This window comes from Auxenochlorella protothecoides, assembly GCF_000733215.1.
Source record: "Auxenochlorella protothecoides strain 0710 unplaced genomic scaffold scaffold36, whole genome shotgun sequence".
In the NCBI taxonomy this organism is placed as follows: Eukaryota; Viridiplantae; Chlorophyta; class Trebouxiophyceae; order Chlorellales; family Chlorellaceae; genus Auxenochlorella; species Auxenochlorella protothecoides.
In genome coordinates, this window is record NW_011934143.1 from 368,439 (window position 1) to 388,017 (window position 19,579).

The 19,579-nt window shown below is 64.2% G+C and overlaps 9 protein-coding genes across 9 annotated transcripts in view; 3 read left to right on the forward strand and 6 right to left on the reverse strand.

The window, feature by feature from the left end:
• Positions 1 to 1,657, reverse strand: part of F751_3402 (Formin-like protein 14) — a gene marked incomplete at both ends in the record, with an annotated part of 7,271 nt that extends 5,614 nt beyond the window's left edge. The window contains 5 exons of the mRNA XM_011397779.1: positions 29 to 236; positions 528 to 792; positions 973 to 1,133; positions 1,369 to 1,423; positions 1,549 to 1,657. Of these exons, the coding sequence (XP_011396081.1) occupies positions 29 to 236; positions 528 to 792; positions 973 to 1,133; positions 1,369 to 1,423; positions 1,549 to 1,657 (798 nt within the window). The remainder of the gene's footprint in view (positions 1 to 28; positions 237 to 527; positions 793 to 972; positions 1,134 to 1,368; positions 1,424 to 1,548) is intronic.
• Positions 1,658 to 2,700: 1,043 nt separating this feature from the next.
• Positions 2,701 to 3,826, reverse strand: F751_3403 (hypothetical protein; the record flags this gene model as incomplete). The annotated part of the gene is made up of 2 exons (XM_011397780.1): positions 2,701 to 3,633; positions 3,728 to 3,826. The coding sequence occupies 2 exons, from the start codon at positions 3,824 to 3,826 to the stop codon at positions 2,701 to 2,703; spliced, it is 1,032 nt and encodes a 343-aa protein (XP_011396082.1).
• Positions 3,827 to 4,566: 740 nt separating this feature from the next.
• F751_3404 (Pre-mRNA-splicing factor CWC25) lies at positions 4,567 to 7,079 on the forward strand (the record flags this gene model as incomplete). The annotated part of the gene is made up of 6 exons (XM_011397781.1): positions 4,567 to 4,766; positions 4,898 to 5,021; positions 5,290 to 5,478; positions 6,128 to 6,246; positions 6,473 to 6,702; positions 6,892 to 7,079. 6 exons carry the CDS (start codon positions 4,567 to 4,569, stop codon positions 7,077 to 7,079), a joined length of 1,050 nt encoding a protein of 349 aa, XP_011396083.1.
• Positions 7,080 to 7,434: 355 nt separating this feature from the next.
• On the reverse strand, positions 7,435 to 7,910 carry F751_3405 (U6 snRNA-associated Sm-like protein LSm5; the record flags this gene model as incomplete). Its single annotated transcript, XM_011397782.1, has 3 exons — positions 7,435 to 7,518; positions 7,621 to 7,693; positions 7,777 to 7,910. 3 exons carry the CDS (start codon positions 7,908 to 7,910, stop codon positions 7,435 to 7,437), a joined length of 291 nt encoding a protein of 96 aa, XP_011396084.1.
• Positions 7,911 to 8,236: 326 nt separating this feature from the next.
• F751_3406 (hypothetical protein) lies at positions 8,237 to 8,646 on the reverse strand (the record flags this gene model as incomplete). The annotated part of the gene is made up of 2 exons (XM_011397783.1): positions 8,237 to 8,475; positions 8,616 to 8,646. The coding sequence occupies 2 exons, from the start codon at positions 8,644 to 8,646 to the stop codon at positions 8,237 to 8,239; spliced, it is 270 nt and encodes an 89-aa protein (XP_011396085.1).
• Positions 8,647 to 9,563: 917 nt separating this feature from the next.
• Positions 9,564 to 9,867, forward strand: F751_3407 (ATP synthase subunit epsilon, mitochondrial; the record flags this gene model as incomplete). Its single annotated transcript, XM_011397784.1, has 2 exons — positions 9,564 to 9,705; positions 9,824 to 9,867. The coding sequence occupies 2 exons, from the start codon at positions 9,564 to 9,566 to the stop codon at positions 9,865 to 9,867; spliced, it is 186 nt and encodes a 61-aa protein (XP_011396086.1).
• Positions 9,868 to 10,046: 179 nt separating this feature from the next.
• Positions 10,047 to 16,010, reverse strand: F751_3408 (PHD finger protein 11-like protein; the record flags this gene model as incomplete). The annotated part of the gene is made up of 11 exons (XM_011397785.1): positions 10,047 to 10,197; positions 10,401 to 10,501; positions 10,562 to 10,603; positions 10,817 to 10,979; positions 11,426 to 11,528; positions 11,938 to 12,243; positions 12,422 to 13,213; positions 13,488 to 13,578; positions 13,725 to 13,835; positions 15,116 to 15,482; positions 15,856 to 16,010. 11 exons carry the CDS (start codon positions 16,008 to 16,010, stop codon positions 10,047 to 10,049), a joined length of 2,382 nt encoding a protein of 793 aa, XP_011396087.1.
• A 1,069-nt stretch (positions 16,011 to 17,079) lies between these two features.
• Positions 17,080 to 18,035, forward strand: F751_3409 (hypothetical protein; the record flags this gene model as incomplete). Its single annotated transcript, XM_011397786.1, has 3 exons — positions 17,080 to 17,352; positions 17,555 to 17,725; positions 17,922 to 18,035. The coding sequence occupies 3 exons, from the start codon at positions 17,080 to 17,082 to the stop codon at positions 18,033 to 18,035; spliced, it is 558 nt and encodes a 185-aa protein (XP_011396088.1).
• A 294-nt stretch (positions 18,036 to 18,329) lies between these two features.
• The window catches only part of F751_3410 (hypothetical protein), a gene marked incomplete at both ends in the record, with an annotated part of 3,209 nt that continues 1,959 nt past the window's right edge, over positions 18,330 to 19,579 (reverse strand). Inside the window, 5 exons of the mRNA XM_011397787.1 lie at positions 18,330 to 18,365; positions 18,497 to 18,592; positions 18,729 to 18,899; positions 19,099 to 19,264; positions 19,399 to 19,507. Of these exons, the coding sequence (XP_011396089.1) occupies positions 18,330 to 18,365; positions 18,497 to 18,592; positions 18,729 to 18,899; positions 19,099 to 19,264; positions 19,399 to 19,507 (578 nt within the window). The remainder of the gene's footprint in view (positions 18,366 to 18,496; positions 18,593 to 18,728; positions 18,900 to 19,098; positions 19,265 to 19,398; positions 19,508 to 19,579) is intronic.

Sequence of the window (19,579 nt, forward strand, 5' to 3'; positions counted from 1 at the left end):
GGGCCTTGCGCGGCGACGCCCCGGCCACGCCCGCGGGGTCCAGGCAGCCCAGGCGCGAGGCCAGGATGCCCTTCAGCAGGAGGGGCCGGGCGGAGTTGGGGGGGAGGGTGTGGGGGGCATGCAGGAGGGCCGCCAGGTAGCCGCCAAAGCGCTGCTGGGAGGGGAGCAGGGCGTTCAGGGCGGCAGCTGTCCTGAAGCCGTTCTCTTGATTGCCGTCGAACAGGCTCTTTGAGGCCCTGGATGGTGAGTGCCATGAATGAGGCAGGCTCGTGAGGGCATGTGGTGAGATTGGAGGGCGGGGTGGCGAGTTTGTGGCGTGAGGTGGAGCGAGTCGGGTCCGACCCTGCTGAACGGGCTGGAGGAGTCGAGCGGCGCCTGATGTTTGCAGCGCTTCGCCTCCCATCACAGAGTCGACAGAGGCTGAGCAGCCACACACGCCCTGCAAGTTGAAGATGAGCAACATCATCCTACCAACCGTCTCCGCACTCCCCCTCCCCATGCTCCCCCACAACCCTGAAGCCTCGGACCTGGGCCGCCCCCCCAGCGGGGGCAGGGAGTCGAGTGCCAGGCGGACGTTGTCCAGCCCGGCGGAGAAGATGAGGTGGCAGGCGGCCAGGAAGGTGGCCAGGTGCCGCTCCGTACCGGTGCAGGTCCGAGCGTGGAGCACGACGAGGTTGTCGGGCGAGAGGCTGAGCCACTGGTGCATCTGGCTGCAGATGGTCACCAGGATGTGCAGGGGGCACAGACCCAGCCCAGGGGGCCGCTCCCAGATGTTGAGCGGGAACTCCATGACTGCGATGAGTTGGGGGAGGGTGAAGGGGGGGCTGTGGTAGCGAAGAGAGTAATGGAATTTAATGCCTCCCTGATTCAGTCAGGGGAAAGGCAGCCCTCCTCTGCATTGCCAGGCCTATGTCAACCTTGCACTGAATTCAAGACACCATCCGCACCCCCCAGCATCTGTGCTGCACTCACCAGAGTTGTTGAAGTAGGAGTAGACGTCGGGGTCCCTCCAAGCGGGGCTGAGGTTCACAAACTGGATGCCGGCGGGGTCCTTGACCCCGGGGCCGGCCTCCCCGCCCCTCTCCCGGATGCCCTTGAGCTGCACAGACAGCTCCCGCAGGTACTGCTTGTAACTGAGGGGGAATCAGGAAAGGGAGGCTGGAGGTGGTTGGTTGTTCAAACCAGCAAGCAGGCAGTGGAGATGGGTTTGTTGAGCTGTTCCTGAGCTTGCCACAAGGCTCTTCACGGCACGCCCACAACAGACCTTTCAGCTCCATCAGGCATGCTTGCTACAGGGAGGAGGAGTCCCAAACAAGCAAAGGCACCGCTGGACCCACACTTTTAAGTTTCAGGATCCGCAGCACCTACCCATCTGACAGGTAGGACAGGCGGGAGGAGCGGTTCCAGGACTCCCTGTCCTCCTCTGCGATGAAGTCACATGGTGTGAGGACTGGCAATCTTCCAGCATGGTGACCTCACAAAGACCGTGACCTCCATGCACCGTCGAACCCACCCTCACATGATGTCAGAGACTGCCTCCCCACGCACCATACACGCAGGCCAGCAGGCGGTCAGTCAGGTAGTACGGTCGAGCCTCCTGGCTGGGACCACCGAACCAGAGGCCCTTGCTCAACCAGCTGAATGGAGACAGATCCATGGTCTGCTTGCCCGGCGCCTGAGTGACGCCTGTACCTCGCGGGCGGTTCAGATCACTTTCTCTCCGACAGTCTCGAGTGGGAGGTGCCAGGCTCGGCGGTGCTCCGCAAGGTCATTATCCCGTTCCATGCGGCTTAACAAGTTCAATAATGATTGGTAGGTCTAATTTTACTTGAAGGTCGTCAGGAGGAACGAATTTCAGCAATCAGTTGGACCATGGCCCGGGTCGCGCGCGCTGGGGTGTCTTGCTCCGAGTACATCCGGGGCGAGGGGCCTTGGGGGTGTGAAGTACACACATCGCACGCGGACACAAGCTCACTGTGCCTAGGTTGTTCCCCACGTGCCTCATTGACATATTACATGCAGCACACCAGGGGCCAGAGGAGGGGATGGGCACAGCCGGGCATGCGACAAGGGAGGACACAGGTGGCCGGGCTTGCAGAGTACACAAGCTTTACAGGCGTCACCACATACGGGTACAAAACTAGGCGGGCAAGGATGGAGGCTCAAGAGCATTGGGCTCACACGCTGTCGCCCTTGCTGGGCAGAGCCTCGTAGCCGTGTGCGGCATGTGCCGCAGCGTACACGACTCCCTTTCCAGCTGCCCCCAGCACCATGAACTGGGGCTGCGGTGCGAGGGCACACGCATCACGCACCCTGTGGGCCGGATTGTGGGGTGCATATGGGGCTGGGGCGGGGTGGAGAACGCTAGCGGACATCCCACCAAGACGCTTTGATTCTCCCCTCTTGTCCCTTGGACCCTGGCCACTCACCTCCTAATCACTATGACGAGAGCGCAGGCAAAGACCCCGGCGACGGCGGCCATGCCGAGCGCCAGAATGTGCGGGGGCGGGCAGCGGGGGCGGGGGGGGTGCATGTCTGGCATTCCATCTCCCTGCGACGCCAGTAAGGAAAGGGGAGGGGGGGGGTCAATGAGCGTCGTCCTCGCAGCCTCAGGCGCTGGTAATGGCACCCTGCCTGCAGACTGCGGCACGCGTCTGGGCATCCTTGCGATCCCTCACTCCTTCCCCCTTCAACAAGGGCTCAGCCCACCTTCTTGTGCACCATGTGCGGCATCACCGCTCCGGCCCACATGGGCCCTCCCTCCTCCCCCTGGCGGTGGGGCATGGGGTGGTTGGGGGCCCCAAAGACCACCGACCTGAAGAGGTGCATCGCACACCCGACCAGGCAGGGGCGCCTGCCGCTCTCGTGGCCATGGCCATGACGGTGAGGCTCGCCGTCCCGGCGCTCGCCGTGGTGGCGGTGGCGGTCGTGGGGGTGCTCGCCGGCGAGCGATTCGCCGTCTGCGCCCTGGTCCGCGCCCACCCTCGCCCCGCGCTGGTGGCGGCACTTGTGGCGCAGGGGCTCGGCGCCCTCCATGCGGCCGGAAGCGGAGCTGGCACCCGACGCCTTGCCCTCCACGGCCGCGCGCTGGGCGTGCTTCCAGGCGTGCTTGCGCTTCCTGGCGTGCTCATCTTCCTCCTCGTCCTTGTGGCCGTCGATGTCATCGTCGTCCCCGCCATCCCTGCGGATGCTTCCGCCGGCGGGAACCGGCTCGACCTTGAACAATTCCGCCCCCTCCTCCGTGCGGTCCAGCATGCCATGGGCGCCCGCAGCGGCGCGGCCGAGGAGGAAGGGGCGCGCCGGCATGGCGACGGCCGACCCTGCGCCCACCGCCGAGGTGGACACCGAGGAGCTGGCGTCGGCGACCTTGAGAGCGCTGGCATCAGCCACCTCGAGGGGGGTCACCACGCCCGGGAGGAAGGCGTAGGCCTCGCGGTGGTGGTGGTGAGTCTGCCCCTCGGGACCGGTCTCACCGGAGTCTCCGTAAAACAGCTTCTGCCGGAGGTGTGCCGACCTCCAGCCCAGCAGCTGGGCCAGGGAGGGGCGCTGTGGGTCATCCACACGGCTCAGGAAGCTGGATCGTACAACAACTATCACCCTTCCGGGGGCGGACAGGTCCTGGACGGAGTCAGCCTGCTGCGTGTCCAAGGGTTGTACGTGTGTCAATTGGTCGACCTTGGACACAGAGCGGCTTGCACCAAACACAAACAGGAACCGCCCAACTCACATCTGCTTGTTCGACGTGCACATCCGCGGAGGCGCAGGACGATGTCAGTGCCAATAGGAGCACGAGGCCGCTCGAAAGCTTGAAGCGGGAATCCCACATGGTCTCCCCGTTTCGTGTTCAGCGGCGAGGGTATGCTAGTGGAATTGCAACACGAGTATTGTGGAGTCGGGATGTATTCGACGCGCGAGTCAGGGGCCTGGGAAGTAACAACTAGACTCCCCCGCCTTTCCTTAGCGAGGAGCAGCTTCCACTCGAGAAAGGGTGACAACCGGATGCAACTGGGCTTTCCAAATGCACCGTACTCCGTGATTGCTGAGTTGCGTGACGTTGTTTACCAAAGTGGGTTCACCGACAACCTGTTTGAGGAGGCTAATAATGGAATGAGACACATACGCAGAGAAGACTGCAGGTCTGTAGATGAGACATACACTTACAGAAGGGCTGCAGGTCTGTGGGTGTTATAGGTCACAGTACGAGGAGAAACGTCGCTTCTTTTGCTTCTTATATACCATCAATTACCTTCGTGTATCTACAGCAGAGCTGTGTTCTGTCGAGGAGAAAATGGGGATGACTACCAGCGGTCGTTGGTCAGGGCGCGAGTATTCAATGTCACAAACGATTGTCACCATGAAGGCACCACGTCCCTGCAAGAAAGAAAAGGTCTTGTATTTGCATTGATTGGTGTTAAACCTGCGCCAATGCGTTTCTTGCTGTATCTCTGGCTCTGAGGCTCGGAAAATCGACACATCCCGGAGCTATCGCTGTGAGAGTTTCGCTCGTCATATCGAGGACACAGCGCACGCTTGGCCTTGCCTGAGTATCTCGGAACATCTTTCATCATGGGGAAGGGCGGGCCGATGGCGTTCCTGAACAAGAAGACCTGGCACCCGGGCCGGGTGCAGAACATGGAGGAGGTCTGGAAACGGGAGCAGGTGGCTTCCAAGGAGGAGCAGAAAGTGAGGGACCTGCAGAAACAGATCGCGGAGGAGAGGGCCCGGGAGGAGCTGCACTCCATGGCACAGGCAGCTGGGGTGAAAGTGTGAGTCTCAGGAGGGAGACCTCTGGAGGGGAGGTGGGGAGGAACTTTGTCGATGTGAGAACTCAGCTATGGCGCATTCATCCCCCCCACTGAAAGAAAGCTTACCATGCCTCCTCCCTCCCGGCGTGCAGGCGAAACGATCGGCTGGACTGGATGTACCAGGGCGGCGTCATGGCCAAGAAAGAAGCTGACTCGCGGGTCGCGACTCAGGGAGTTGGCTCGAGTGACGACCCTGGGGCGCAAGCGTCGAGTCAGGTGAGGTTGTTGGGAGAGTGGCGACGGGCATTCTCAAATCTGCTCCAGAGTGCGGAAGGAATCTGGGACCGTGGGCACAGCCCAGGGGGTGGGGGGGTGCCTGTCCGTGGCGCGATTGGAGATCCTTTAGGCTGCTCTGGTTGCATGTGGAACAGGGGACCCAGTGCGACGGGGCTGCCCAATAAGAGGTTTCCTGCACAAGGCACTGCAGCCCCAGGCACCCTTGCCTCGTGTCGATTCACATGGCCGCCCCTCCCTTGCGATGCAGGGGGAGCCTGCGCAGGACGCCGCGCCCGTCTCCCTCCCCGCCTTCTACTCCAACGACACCCCCGCCTCGGCCAACGAGATGTGGCAGCGCTTGCACGCCGACCCGCTCTTCGCCATCAAGCACCAGGAGCAGAGCGCCCGACGCTCGATCCTGGCCAACCCGGTCCAGATGCAGGCCATCAAAGCGCAGGTGGAGACAGGGGTCCAAGCGGGGTTGTGCCTGGATGTGCATGAACACTCTTTCGGCCGAGAACTCCATGCACCAAGCATGACAAGCTGTGCTCCCATATTCGCGCTCCACCACTCAGGTCAGGCAGCTGAAGCCCGAGCACGGCAAGGACAAGAAGAAGGAGAAGAAGGAGAAGAAGAAGAAGAAGCACAAGAGGGATCGGGAGTCGGAGGACGAGGCCGAGGAGCGGCGGGAGGTCGAGCACGCCAGCCACCCGGCCCAACCTCCCGGGCGGCCTCAGCCGTGGCGCGGCGAGGGAGTCCCTGATCGTCCCCGGCGCGAGGGTGCAGGAGAGAGGCGGCGCTATTCGAGGAGCAGGAGTCCCGTCCGGGGGAGGAGACCTCGGTCTCGCAGCCCCGGGCCAGACTCAGCGCACAGAAACCTGCAGCAAGCTGGACAGCGCAGGTCACGCAGTCCCAGTCGCGAGCGGCGGCGCAGTTCGCGCAGTCCCAGTCGCGAGCGGCGGCGCAGGTCTCGCAGTCCCGGTCGTGAGCGGCGACAGAGGTCACGGAGTCCCAGCCGCGAGCGGCGGCGGAGGTCACGCAGTCCCAGCCGTGCACGCCAGCAGAGGTCTCCCAGCCCCGCTGGGCGCCGACCCGCCAGCACCCAGATTGGGGGGCATGGCGGGGGGGGTTCGCAGGCCCACAGGGACGCGGCGTCGGCGCAGGCTCAGGGCACACGCTACGGCCTCAATTACCTGCGGCAGGAGGTTGAGGATGAGGAGCGCAGGTGCGCGGGAGGGTGGGGTTGGGGTTGGGGCTGGGGGCGCTTGCATTGTCGATGCATGCAGGAAGCCGGGAACAGCTGTTGCCCCATGGCTGCCAGATGGATGTGAGGAGGCGGGCCAGATGGGGCATGCCGGTGTGTGCGCCTGACGCTGGCCGGCCTACCAGGCTGCCACCGGGGCAGGGCTACCCCATGCACACCGCTCCCACGCCTGGGCTCCCCCGCGCAGTGCCCGGGCCGAGGCGACGCAGCGCCACCTGGCGGAGGCGGCGAGGCGGCGGGAGGAGGAGGAGCGCGCGGCTGCCGCCACGCGTGGCCAGCGCGCGACGTACCGGCCGGGCCGGCTGAGTGCCGAGGAGCAGGCGGCGCGGCTGTCGGCCATGGCGCACGCGGCGGAGGCCCATGAGGACGAGCGGGTGGTGCGCGTGCGATCCCAGACCGTGCGGGAGGCAGCGGAAGGTGAGGTTACGAGCGGGCAGGAAATGGGCGCGAGGCGGGACTCTGATCGATCAGCTGCGACCCTCTCGAGGGTGCTCGGGACTGAGATCAGCATAGAGTGGGTTGCTGACTTCAGGGTGCATCCTCATGTCACGCACCAGCCCATCACTTTCCTCTCAGCAATTCCCAACCACCCCCGAGAACCCGCAGAGAGGGAGGCGGGCCTGAGGGCTGCGGGGACGACAGCGAGCTTCCTCGAGTCTGCGCAGAAGGGAGTTTACGGCGCCGAGGGGGGTTTGGGCGCGTCCGGGAATGGGTCGTTGGCTGAGGCCGTGAACCGCCGGAAGCACTTCAACCAGCGAGGATCGGCGGCCGGCGGCGCGGCCTTCAGGAGGTGAAGACTGCACGGGGTCTCGGAGCGGAGTGCACACCCACGCGGCTTCAGAGAAACGGATGTCCATCCGTGTGCGGGAACCCAATGTTGCGCCGAGCCAGGCTGACGTTGCGTGACAAAAAATTGGCTGCCATGTGAACGCCTGGCTGCATCATGCGGGACGCACAGGTCCTGGGCTGATCCCCTTCGATTCACTACTCTGCTGAGGGCGAGACTGTGCATTCTGACATTTACAAACTGAGCAGGAGGAAGGGAGAGCAGACTGAAGGGTAGAGGATTGATGCAGACGGCAAAGGAAGCTGAACATTGTTGCACGAGCACAGAGTCTTTCAAGAAGCAGAAGACCGCTGTGCATGCCTTCACACCACCCCCTCTGGCTTGCCACCCGGCACCAGGAGGGCAATGTTGTTGCCGTTGAGGAGTATCTGACTCAGTCGAGTCTCCTGAGGGAATGGGCAGAAAGGACGGGGGGTACAGTCACCCTTGTATGGTCACTCCTGTGAAGAGAGCAGATGCATCCCACTCCACTGGCCAACCTGGCCTACCTGCTTGCCCTCGGGAGTAATCTCGTACTCGATGACATCTTCCAGCACCATGTTTACGTACACATCAAAGCCTCTGCGGGGTACCGGTGTATGGGGATGGGATACGATGGCTGGGACAAGGGGTGCAGCTCCAACTCCTCACCCTCCCACTCTCACTTGAGCGTGCCCACAATCTCCTTGTCTCCTCGTAGCAGGATCCAGATTCTGCTGCCGATGCATCGATCGACCAGCTCAGAGGGCAGCAACTGGCTGGGATTGCCCCCGAGGTTGGACCGCTTTGGTGCCAACATCGGGAACAAGAGTACACGAGTAAGTGCGAGCTACGCGGTTGTGGGGTGCTTTATATTCCTACGATAATTCTAAATGGATAAGTTTTGTAAGACGTTCTCCGCAGGCTCACTGCCCAGATCATATGGTGTGTATTTGCGATTGTAACCATGAAGGCCACAGCAAGGGCAAGTAAGGATTTCTGGTGCTGGTGCTCCCCCACTCTGGTCGATTCGGCACTCTCTCTTCTACTTGATTCAATATAGGGCACACACGCATAATTTGATGTGCTGCACTCTGGAGCAAAAGGAGGGCGATTTGCTGAGCGCATGCGCATCGAGGATGCTGCTCAAGCAACATTCAGGCGGCACTGCTGCATGGCATCAAAATACTGCTGGCAAGCCCCCATGTCGCCGCTGGCCCAGCTCATGCAGTCTGCAAAGGCCTTGGCTTGCTCGGAGCAGGGAGCCTTCTCTGCCACGAGCTGCTGGGCGGCCTCTGTCGCCGCAGCGGGCTCCGGGTGCCGGGAGCCGAGAACGGCATCCACAGCGCGATGACCGAGGGCAGAGCCTGTCCCCATGGCCATGCCTGACAGGAGAAAATATTGGGGGGGGTCATTAGGGGCAGTTTCTCGGTGTGATGACAGATTGGCATCATTGAGAGGACTGTCACGCACTAGCAATCGGACAGATGCTCGGCACCACTTCCCCAAACATCCCAGCGGTCACCTGAAACGAGCATGCCGCCAATGCCGGACATCATGCCGCCACCAGCCTGGGGCTGGGCCGGAGGGGGGGCCGCTGCAATGACATGGGGTGATGGGTGTGTGTGTGAAAGGGGCCTCCCAGTCATCCGGGATGGAATCTTCGAGGCCTCAGGGCACCCACACAGGGGACACCGAGGACCCGTCCACACGTGCACAGTCCACATCGAAGCAGCTTTTACCGTAACATACCATTGTGTGGAGCAGGAGGGGGGGGTGAAGGGCGGGGGCTCGAGTGCTGCGCCTGGGTGCTCACGGGCCGAGCAGGGGCACGAAAGGATGGCGGAGGTGCCCTCGGAGGTGGAGAAGGCGCTGCAGGATGGAACGAAGATGTTATTAGAGTCCTTCTCGGATTTGATTTGAGCAATGCAAGGTCATTGCGGCTCCCCTACCACTGTCTGGAGTCCTCCAAGCAAACCTCCACACGGCTCACCCCTGCGCATACCGCCACCACCACTGCGACGCGCCATAGTAGCGTGCGAGTCTATACAAAACTTTAAAATATAGTGAAGTCGAGAATTATCGCGTCCTGGGTGTCATGGAACGCTCTCAAGACCAGGGGAGGGCCGTTGCGGTGGGACGATGTCAACCTCTGTAAAAGGTGGAAAGGACGAGACCCCTTTCCAGCATCCACGAGTACGCTCCCCCGCGACACCTGAGCGTTGGCGAGCACCAGTAGTGCCTCAGAGAACCTAGCGTGATCCCAAGGAGTACTGCTGGTCGGCAGGGTACCTGAGTTCCTCTCGCCATGTCGTCCTCCGCGAGCGCCTCGTCTTGTGAGTCATGGCACTTCTCGGGTTGGGGACAGCCGGGGCCGGTATGGACAAGCTGGCGCCTTTGGAGATTTGAATTGATAGCGGATGCCCATAAAGTAACGGGTTCTCATTCCCGCGTAGACTGGAGGGTGGCGGGCATGACTTACAACAAGTATGCCGGTCTGTGCGCCGATATGCTGCGTGCGGCTCTCAAGGAGCCTGCCAAGACCAAGGCCAAGGCACGCGAGGCCATCTACTACCGGTCCGCTGTCTGGGAGAACGGCCAGCCCACCAAGCAGGGTGCGCAGGGCATGTAGGAGCTTGCCTTGACAGCTTTGTGTCCATTTGCCATCAACTACCCCCCCTCCCACCCCCTTCTCAAGCCTTCCTCCTCTTCCCTCCCTGGCAACACCTGCAGTGATCACGGACATCACAGAGGGAACATCCGGTAAGCTGTCGTGAGTTGCGACAGGCCTGGTTCCACCTTCCCAACGGTACAGATCGCAGAGGGGGCACCTTCGCTCCGTGGGGGAGCATTCCGCTCTGCCTCTCCCCGACTGCAAACCTTTGGCCATGAAATGCTTCCCCGACGCCTGCGCTGCTCGCAAGTGCCCGTCACAGTCAGGTGTCAATCGGTCAACTCAATGGTTCAGCGCAACAATAGAGAGGGTGTCCAGCGCTGATAGGTTGGCGTACGGCGTTTTGAAGCCCAGGCTGGGTTTCTTCCCCGTCACAGGGCGCACGCTTGCCGCCTCCTGACGCGGGGCCTGGTAGGGCGCAGCCGTCTCAGGCCTGTGTTGGGGACGGGACGGGCAGCTGGTCTTGGGCCAGGGGAGAAACGATGGCCAGCACGGGCATGGGGGTGTGCCTGGATGTCTCGTACCCCAGTGCATGAGCAAGGAGGACCCCATTTCCAGTTCAAAGGGTGTGTGCCCTGCCCTGGCAGCCCCGATCGACCTGACCGGCATGCGGCTCAGATCGAGCTCTCACCCCACCTGATGCCGCTGCCGTCCTCCAAGGTGTCCTGGCTGGTGGTTTCGCTGTACGTCCCCGTGCCCTCAGACTCCCTCGCCCGGTCCTGCGCGCCCCCCCCGCGCTGGTCCCCCTCCTCCCCGTCCGCCTCCTCCTCCTCGTCGGAGCTTGCAAAGTCGGCCACCGCGCCGACGTGCTTCTCGCACGCCACGCGGTACGGCTCCACCTGGGGACGGGTGGGTGGGCATGGTGCAGGAGGGGCCGCGATGCATGGAGACACCGAAACCGAGAACTCAGCCATGCACAAAATGGAAGGCCTGTGCACCACCACGTGCATGACCATGCGCATGGACTCTCGCCACTTCCCTTCACATGCACACGCTCGCCAGCACACTCAAATTCTCCCTCCCCCTTCCACGCTGCCAGACACTCGGCTCACCAGGAGGAGGCCCCCGCCCTTGGCCGCGCAGGGCAGGTGCAGGGAGACGGGGCAAGTGGTCATGCACCCCAGCGTGGCGCCCTTCTCGCCGCACAGCCGGCACCGGATGCCGCGTCCCCGCAGGACCGCCTTGCCCGCCAGCTCGACGATGGCAGCGGGGTCCCTGCAGCGTGGGAGCGGGGCGTCCGCGTCGAGAGTCGAGAGGGCAGAGCTCCGGACCGAGTCGGCCACCGAGGGGCCCGGCCCTGTGCCAGCCGTGCGCGCAGTAGATCTGAACGTCCGCCTTCCGGACGACGCCCTGGCCGCGAGCTTTCGGCCAGTAGAGTCACACTTCGCCCACCGTGAGCGCCGTTCTTGAGCAAGACCAGGCCCCTACGTGCCACCCCCCCCCGACTGCTCCTTCCACCCAACCCGAACCTACACACACGACCCACTCACCCCTCAGCCACCTCGGGCGACCAGCGTATGCACTGGTCGTGGCACCAGGCAAAGGTCTTGCGGGTGGGCTGGACCAGCACCAGCGGCCCCAGCCCCGCCCGCGACCGCCCGCCCGGCCCCACCAGCCGGCTCTCCAGGGGCGGGCCCGCCGCCTGGTGGCACAGCGCGCACAGCGTGCCGGCCTCTGCGCCCTGGTTGTGCTTCTCCCAGTACCGCGCGATGTCCGCGGGGTCGGGCCCCCGCGGACCCAGGGGCATGGCCAGGGGCGGCACGCCTGCGGGGTCCAGCCGGCGCGCGGACGCGGCGAGCGGGGGCCCCGCGGGCTTGACCCCGGCGGGCGCGTGGCTGGTGGCGTTGACCTTGACGGGCGCGACGCCGCCTGGCTTGACCCCGGCGGGGGGGCTGGGCGGCGCCCCGGGCAGGACCTGGGGCTGCGCCCACTGGGGAACTGAAAGGGGTGGCAGGGGGAGGGTGGAAGGCTGTGTTGCGATGGGTCATGCCGGGCTTTGCCTAGGACAGGGCTGTGCATGGGCCACACAGCCCCCCTGTGAGAAACGGGGGAGCATGTCGCGGCCGGTAGTTGCCCCCACGACCGCCCCATGCTCATGCACTGACTGCATGGGGGCCATACCACCTCTCATCCTCCGACGACTGCAAAGCCACCGGGGCCCACGGGCTCTCACCGCTCCGCGGTTTGGTGGGCGGCTTGACGCGCGGCGGCGGCGCGGCGCTGGCCAGCAGCCCCGTGTACTCCCGGTCGCCCAGCCTGACGCCCAGCCAGAGCTGGCCCAGGGGGCTCAGCTCCCACTTCAGGATGCGGGGCGGGTCTCGGGTCCCCGCAGGCTGCGCAGTAGCGATGGCGCCGCTGCCCTGCGGCGGGGGTCCAATGTGTGCAGGCCCGGGGGTGGCCTCGCGCGGCTGCGGCGAGAGCACGCTGCGGGCAGACGGCCCCCCGCGCCCACGCCCCCTCCCTCGCTTCCTCGGATCGCCTGGGGAGCGGGCAGGCGTGGTGGGATTGGGCGGGGTGTCCTCGCAGGAATCGTGATGAGCTGTAGCATGCAGAGGCTCCCTCTGACCCCAGGAATGCCAAGCAAGCCACGGGCAACCACCACTGACCCCTCGATCCCACCCTACAACACGCCCCGCTTGCGAGCGCTGCCGTCCCACCTCTGGCATGGGCGATCAGGGGCCCGTGCTGTGCGCCCCCCGCGCCAGCGAGCGAGGGAGTGGAGGCGCCGAGCGCCACCGCGACAGCGAGGGGCGAGGCCTCAGTGCGGGCCCGCTTGGCCACCTCTGGCTTGGCGTCGGCCCTCGCGGGCCGGCCCCACCCCGAGGAGGACGCTGGGGACGCGGGCCCACCTTCCCCAGCCTCGCCCGGCGCCAGGCCGGTGCCGGGGCAGTACAGGGCGAGGACGCGGGGGTCGCGGGGGTTAGCGCCCAGCCTGGACCCCACCGGGTTGAAGGCCGAGCCAGGGTGGGGCCTGGGGCCAGGCAGGCTCCCGCCCTGCACCGGCCTGAAGTACGACGACCCGGCGCCCGCCCCGGCGAGCGTGGAACCCGGCGCCAAGGGCGCACTGGCGGCCCGCACCACCGGATCGGCCAGGGCCGCCGCTGGTCCGGCGGAGGTGGGTTGCAACGGGGCGGGGGCAACCGTTTGCGCCGGCTCGGGCTGGGTCTCCGGCGCCTCAGCGCGCCGCCTGACGGCCGCCTCGCGTGTCAGCCGGGTGGAGGCCGGCCCCGCCTCCCTGCCGCCGGAGCGCGAGGCGGCGGCGGACGGGGCGTCCAGCAGGCCCGAGCCGCGCTCGGAGGAGAGCGGGGGCGCCATGTGGCAGCGCGGGTGGCGCAGGTGGGCCTTCACGGCCAGGCCCCGGGCCTCCATCCAGTCGCCCAGCAGCGCGGCCTCGCCGCCCTCCATGGGCACGCGCAGCGTGTACTTCCACTTCTTGCTCGCAGCCATGCCTGGGCCAGGGGGAGCGGTGGGCGTGTGGGGAAGGTGGTGGAAGGGGCATGTCCCAGGGGAGAAGGGTGCCAGCATGGCTGCCACACTGCTGTGGGCTTGGAAAGGTGCTGCCCAGGCAGCGGGGGTGGCGGGCTACCTCGGGGAGGCAACATTCACACTCTACTAGACGGCGAGACTGCAGGCATTCCCAGGCCTGAGTGCAGCGCCCTGTGCATGCCTTCCAAGGACCCCAGCAAGCCACGCATGGAGGCACACGTGAGTTCACCCCCCCACCTGCATGCCGCTCAAACTCCGTGGGGGTCAGCTGCAGAGGCATCACCCCCAATTTCTCCCCCAGGCCCGCGCAGTCTCTACACTGGCATGTCTGCATGGTTATCGATTTTTTTTGGGGGGGGGGAGAATGGGGGCTGAGCATGAGATCTTGCGTAAGAAGCGGAGACTCCGGCCGATGAGGTACAGCAGCGGTGTGTGCATTGCAAGTGCGGGGAATACATTGCCAAAAACACTCACCAGGCGCTGGCTGGAGGTCCAGAACACGCCCTTCACGTTGTTGCACACGATGTTTATGCACTCTGGCAACGGCATGGCCATGGAGGCTCTATCCACGGGGGGCTGCGTGCTCTGCACAGGGGGGCACCGTGAAGGAATCGAAATGCAGGCTCCACATGAGTGGCGCCTTGAATAGAGGCGTGGCTTGGGGAGCACAAGAGAACGTGAGCAAGCAGGGGGGCTGCCAGCAGTCCATGTTCCAACCCTGGGGGGGGGGGGCCCCCCGCCGCGGGCACACCTCTTCACTGGCGGTGAGTGGGAGGTCCATCTTCTCCATGAGTCGTGATCCTAGATAGACCTCAGATTGGTCTGCGAGGATGTCTGCAGGTTGCGTTCGGCTAAAGACCAATCACGCCCTCGACATCATATTCCCCTTGGTCTCGTGAGATCATGGCACCCCCCCATCGCCGGGAATGAACAACCGCATCCACTCCACCAGGCCCTGTGCGGCCTGAACGGCATCCTCGACTGCGTCAAGTCCATCTTACACCCCCACTCACCAGGATTCACCCTGAGCTGACTGCCGCGGTGCAGCGTCGACTGAGAGCGAGATATTGAAAGAATGCCCGTCGCTGTCGCCAAGCTTCGCCGACGGGGGTGCTCAGCTCCCAGGCAGTATGTAGTGCAGGATGATTTGGATCAATAATCAGGTTGAGGCACCCTCGAATTCTCGGGAGCCGTAGAGCTTGCAGACCGAGATTGTGTGCGACCCCCACCCTGGAGGTTGAAAGTGAAGGGGGGTCGATACCCTCCGATGTGCACACCGGGCCTGGCAGCGACCAGTATGAATTAAACGGTGGCCCTCAATTGGGTCCAAACATACGATTCCTGTGTCATGCCTAGTTGAATGGCTGTCTGTGCTAGGGAGCACTGCGAGTTCACAAGCTAGAAAGGACGCCTGCATGATTCATCCCATAGTGAGGGCCCGCTCGCATGGCTTCAGTGTACGGTCTCTGCGGTCGCCTCCCACACCGGGCCGACTCCCTTCCCGTGATGCAGTTGTAATCACAGGCAGATTTGGCGTTCATGCCCCCCTCTTCCAGGCGGCCGAACGATCGCCCTGCAACAGTATGCTGCGCAGACGAGACAGGGTTCCCGTGGCAGCTTCGCATGCCTCGCGCTGCTGCCCCAGCTCTGCCTCCAGGGCAGCCAGACGACGTCCCAGCTCTTCCTCCCGCTGACGCGCGCCTGCACGGGTTGCCTTCCCCTGAGCCTGTGCATAGCAGGAGGTTGTTTGCCTGGTGGGTGTGCCAGTACTGGAGCTGGCATGCTCCATCTGGAGGTGTGGGAGCCATGCTCTGCCACGTCCGGCCCTCTGAATCTCCTGGCCACATCCCACCCTCATGACTCACCGTGAGCTCAGTCACCAGGCTCTCCCGCTGCTCTGCGGCCCGCTTCAGAGCTGCCACCTCGGCCCTCAAACCGTCGCACTCCCTGTCCACTCGGGCACCCAGGCTGGCGATGGCCCCCGCCAGCCGCCGCTCCTCCGCCTCCAGTGCACTCCTCGCAGCCTGCGACTCCGCCAGGGCAGCGTTGCAGCGCGCCAGGTCCACCTCGCGCTGACTCAGCAGGCCCTGCAGGGCAGTGAGCCGGTCTCCGGCTGCCCCAGCCGCGGCCTCCGCTGCCCGCAGCCTGACGGCCAGGGCTGTGCGGTCACGCCTCTCCACACGCCTTTCAGCCTCCAGAGCCTCCAAGTCGTGCTGCAGTCGCTGCTGGGTCCTGGCAATGAGGAGATGGGTACGGGGCGGGTTTGCGAGACAGGGACCTGGGTGGGTATGGGGCAGAGGAATCAACAGTGTGGGGCTGGAGGGGTGCACTGTCGTTCTGAAACGCATGCTGACAGAATAATTCACAGAGGAGGCCGAATTTGTACGTTGTGATCGAGGCAGAGCAGACAAGGTGGATGCTGTAAACTCAGCAGCCTCTCAGTGCATAGTCATTGGTTGCAGTACTGACTTCACATTAACCGAGAAGTGCAGAGGCGTACGGCGTCTTGTCTTCACGCCTCAGCCCTCCTTGCACCGAATCACTTTACACTGAGAGCACCTACTCCAATCTCATCATGAGCCCGTCCACCTCCCAACATGCATACCTGCGTTGGTCCTCAACATCAGCTTTGAGGCCAGAGACCAGGGCTGCCTGAGCCTTGGCTGCCGCCTCCCACTCCCCGGCCTGCTTTCGCTGATGACAAGCCTCCTCCTCCAGGACCTCGCGCGCCTGGGCAGTGTTTCGCTGCTCTTGCTCCATGGCTGCTTCCCAGCCTGGCTGCATCCAGGCATCACGGAGGATGGGCGGGGGGGGGGTTCAAATACCAAACTTCAGACATGGACTACTCCCAGCATCAATCGGTGTTCAGAGCGATGGTCCTACGCAAAACCTTTAGGCCTCAGCATGGCCAGGTACAGAACACCTTGGGGCACCTATTCTGTCAACTCACATCGATGACTGTCACCGACACATCTCCGGGACGGGGCGACATGACCACGGTCGTAATCCTCGGCGAGCCGCAGCCGCCGGCTGTACCCGGCGGAGGGACTCGAACCTTGAGAGCCTGCGCTTCAGAGGGATGAACTCCGGTGGCCATGGGAATGAAATTGGGTTGTAAGTTTAATTACGAGCTCGGTATAACGCGCTTCGATAGGGTCTCACCGGGTTGGCAGGGTTGGTTCCGGAAGGTGACTTCCCATCTGGTGAACTCGCATATATGTTCATCGATGGGGACCGATGAGCAGATGAAAATGGTGTATCCTTGTACTGATTCCAATCTGGCAGAGTAGGGTGGGAGACTGCATTGTAAATCGGGGTATTCCTCGGTGACATGTCAACATCCCGGCACCCAGACATTACGACCGACCCACTTTTCGATGTCACAGTAACCTCCGCTTGATACATTTGAGTGGGGAAAGATCAATTTGCCAGACTTTAGACAACTGGGTCGGGGCGGTGCACCGTCATCTGCTGCCATGGTTAAGGACGTCAAGGATGTTGCCGATACCGTCGAGGGCAACAGCAGTACCCCTTCACGATCCGTTTTCCGCCTGGCCTGGGGACCCGACCTGAGCGGAGCTGCAGGTCACATACCGCAATGAACGTTGTCGAACAGTTAGTTTTTGATCTCTATATCAGTTCAAAGTATTTGGCTGCAGTCCTCACCCCAAGCATGGCTTGCTGCACGCTCATCGTTGTGGCGTGTCGGTGAAACTGGTGGCCTTTTATTGCACTGGACCATGCTGAGCATGCATGCCGCGGCGCATCCCCTGGCATCATGTCGTCAGGTCTGGTCTCCTTTATCCAGGTGCATGGATGCATGTGCTTCATGCCCGCTTGTTTCAGGGTCCTCGAGCGGTGCGCCAGTCGTGGGGGTCAGCTGCGCCGCGTGGACTGGGTAATCGAGCGGTTCTTTCGCGGCATCGATCAGTTTGTGTTTCTACCATATGATTACCTCGCGCAGGAGGCCATGCACGCGGAGCAAAGCAGTCGCATCCGGCCGACCGCAGCACAGGACTCGCGCACAGGCCCCTTCGAATGCCGGCACCGCGTCTCCCCCCCCAACCCCCTCTGCCTCCGTCCCCGCGGTGAATTTGGAAGAGTATGTGGCACTGAAGGCCGCCTTACAACGGCAGACGCTCGTGTCGGGGCTGGCCCTGGCCGGGTACCTGACACTGGCCCTGGACCCTCAGGGCGGCGCCCTGGCGCTGGCGGGCACGGCGGCGTCCTGCGCCTACCTCCGCGCCCTCCTGGCCGACGTGGACGCCATCGCCCCGGGCTCGCGCGCCGCGCGGGCCGTGCAGCTCCCTGCGCGCTCGGGCCCACTGCGCACGCTGGCTGCGCTGCGCGTCGCGCTGCAGCCCCGCCTCCTCGCCTTTGTGGTCCTGGCCGCGGCGCTGGGCACGCTGCCGGGCCTCTCCGACCTTGACGGCCTCCACCAAGCGTGCGCGCTGGCGGGCTGCCTCTCCCACAAGGTCGGCAAGATGGGGAGGTTGGGGGGTGCAAGGGGGTGCACGCAAGAGGTATGCCTGCACTCGTGCACTGCCACTGGTGCAGGGCGCACCGCCCCACTCATCACGGGCTCAAACAAGCACGCGTTTCGGCTCGCAGGCCGCAGAGGCCCCCTCACTTTTCCTTCCCTCCTTTCTTCCCCCTGATGCCTGAACGCAGGCAGCCCTGTTTGGACAGGTCTACGCCGCCACGAAGCCTCGGGCGCTGACGCAGGAGGAGCTCCTGCGCCCACCCCCGCCGCGCATCCTCCCCCTGGAGGACGACCGGGCGTGAGGCGGGGGGTGGATTTGCGCCCTGCCCCGTGCCCGGCAGCGTGAAATCCTTCCCGGTGCGCCTGCCATGCCCTCGAAACCATGTCCAGGGAAGTCATGTGTCGCTGGCGCCCCCTGACACTCTCATGTAATCCACATGCCGGCAGGGGCCCGATGGGGTTGGGGGTGTTGACATTCGGTTGCGGTGCATGCCGGCACATGGCCAGTGGGTGGGGGAGTTCGAATGAGGCAGCCAGCACGAGAGCTGGGTGGTGCAAGGGCTCGCGGCGGCGGGCTGGCGACTCGGGGCATCTCATCACTGGCCCTTGTCCCGATCCAGGACCTTGTAGCACTGCAGAGCGGTAGCAGAAAGAGTGCTGGACGTCCTGGCCCGTCTGGGTGCCTGCGGTCTCCTGCCAAACCCCTGCATGCCGCCCCTCACCCTGACCCCCCCAAAAGCCTCCCAGTCCTGTTCCGCCCCACCTGCTCCACGTGCGGGTCCTTCTGCGCCTCCATGCTGACGGCGTAGCGGTACATGGGCTCGTCAAAGGCGCCCCGGGTGGTCGGATTGCCCAGCGCCTGCAGACGGGCATGTGACAGACCAGGGAGTCGATCAGGAAGCGACGTGAGCCAGGCGTCCGGCGGAGGGCAGACGCTGCGATGCGCACGACCCTGCTCGTCTCCCCCCGCCGCACCCCTCAGAGCCCCTGCCCACCTGCGCCGTCATCCACTCGGCGTACTTGTCCACGAAGGGGCCGCCCACGTGCCAGGACGCCTTGACAAACACGGTCTCAAAGGGGTGCATGGACAGGCCGTCGTACGTGCCGTGCCGGCTGGGGTGCACGTTGTTGTTGCAGTTCCAGTTGGCGCGGTCACGCCAGTCCACCTGGGGTGTGGGTGGGTGTGGGCGTGTGTGGTGATGGTGGTGGAGCGCAGGCCCAGGCGGGGCTGGCTGGCCAGCCGCGCCCACGCAAAGCCGCCGCGGTGCAGGTCCAAAACGGGCCAGACTGATCCCAAGTGCCAAAGCATGCAGAGCAGGGGCTGGTTCCAAGGGGTGGTCTGCCAGCAGGGAGACCCATCTGCACGCAGCCATGCCCATCCCGGGCTGGCAGGAACCCCTCCTTCCATTCGCACAACAATCCAAGGGTGGCCCTTGCCTTGCGGTACTTGGACATGAGCGTGTCGAAGGTGTACCCATGCTTGGTCATGGCGGCCGACAGGCCGTACTCGCCTTTCACCACGATGCCGTCCCTGGGGAGGGTTTGGGAGTGGGGGGTTGAGGCGCAGGCATGCCCGCCGACGCCTGCGCTGAGTCAGCGGTCGGCCTTGACATTCACTCACTGGAAATCCCCACGCGCAGGGCGCCCCCGCCACAGCACACACACTTGCAGAGTTTGCAGGTCCTGATCGCAAAGACGCCCTCGTCCATGAGCACACGGAGCCCCTCCTGGTCGACGGCAGCTGCCCAGGACTCGAGCTTGGGGCCGTGGCCACCTTGCGGGGGGGGGGGAGGGGGAGGGGGGCACAATTTCCTAGGGCTCGGGCCCTTGGGGGAGTAGCGGGGGG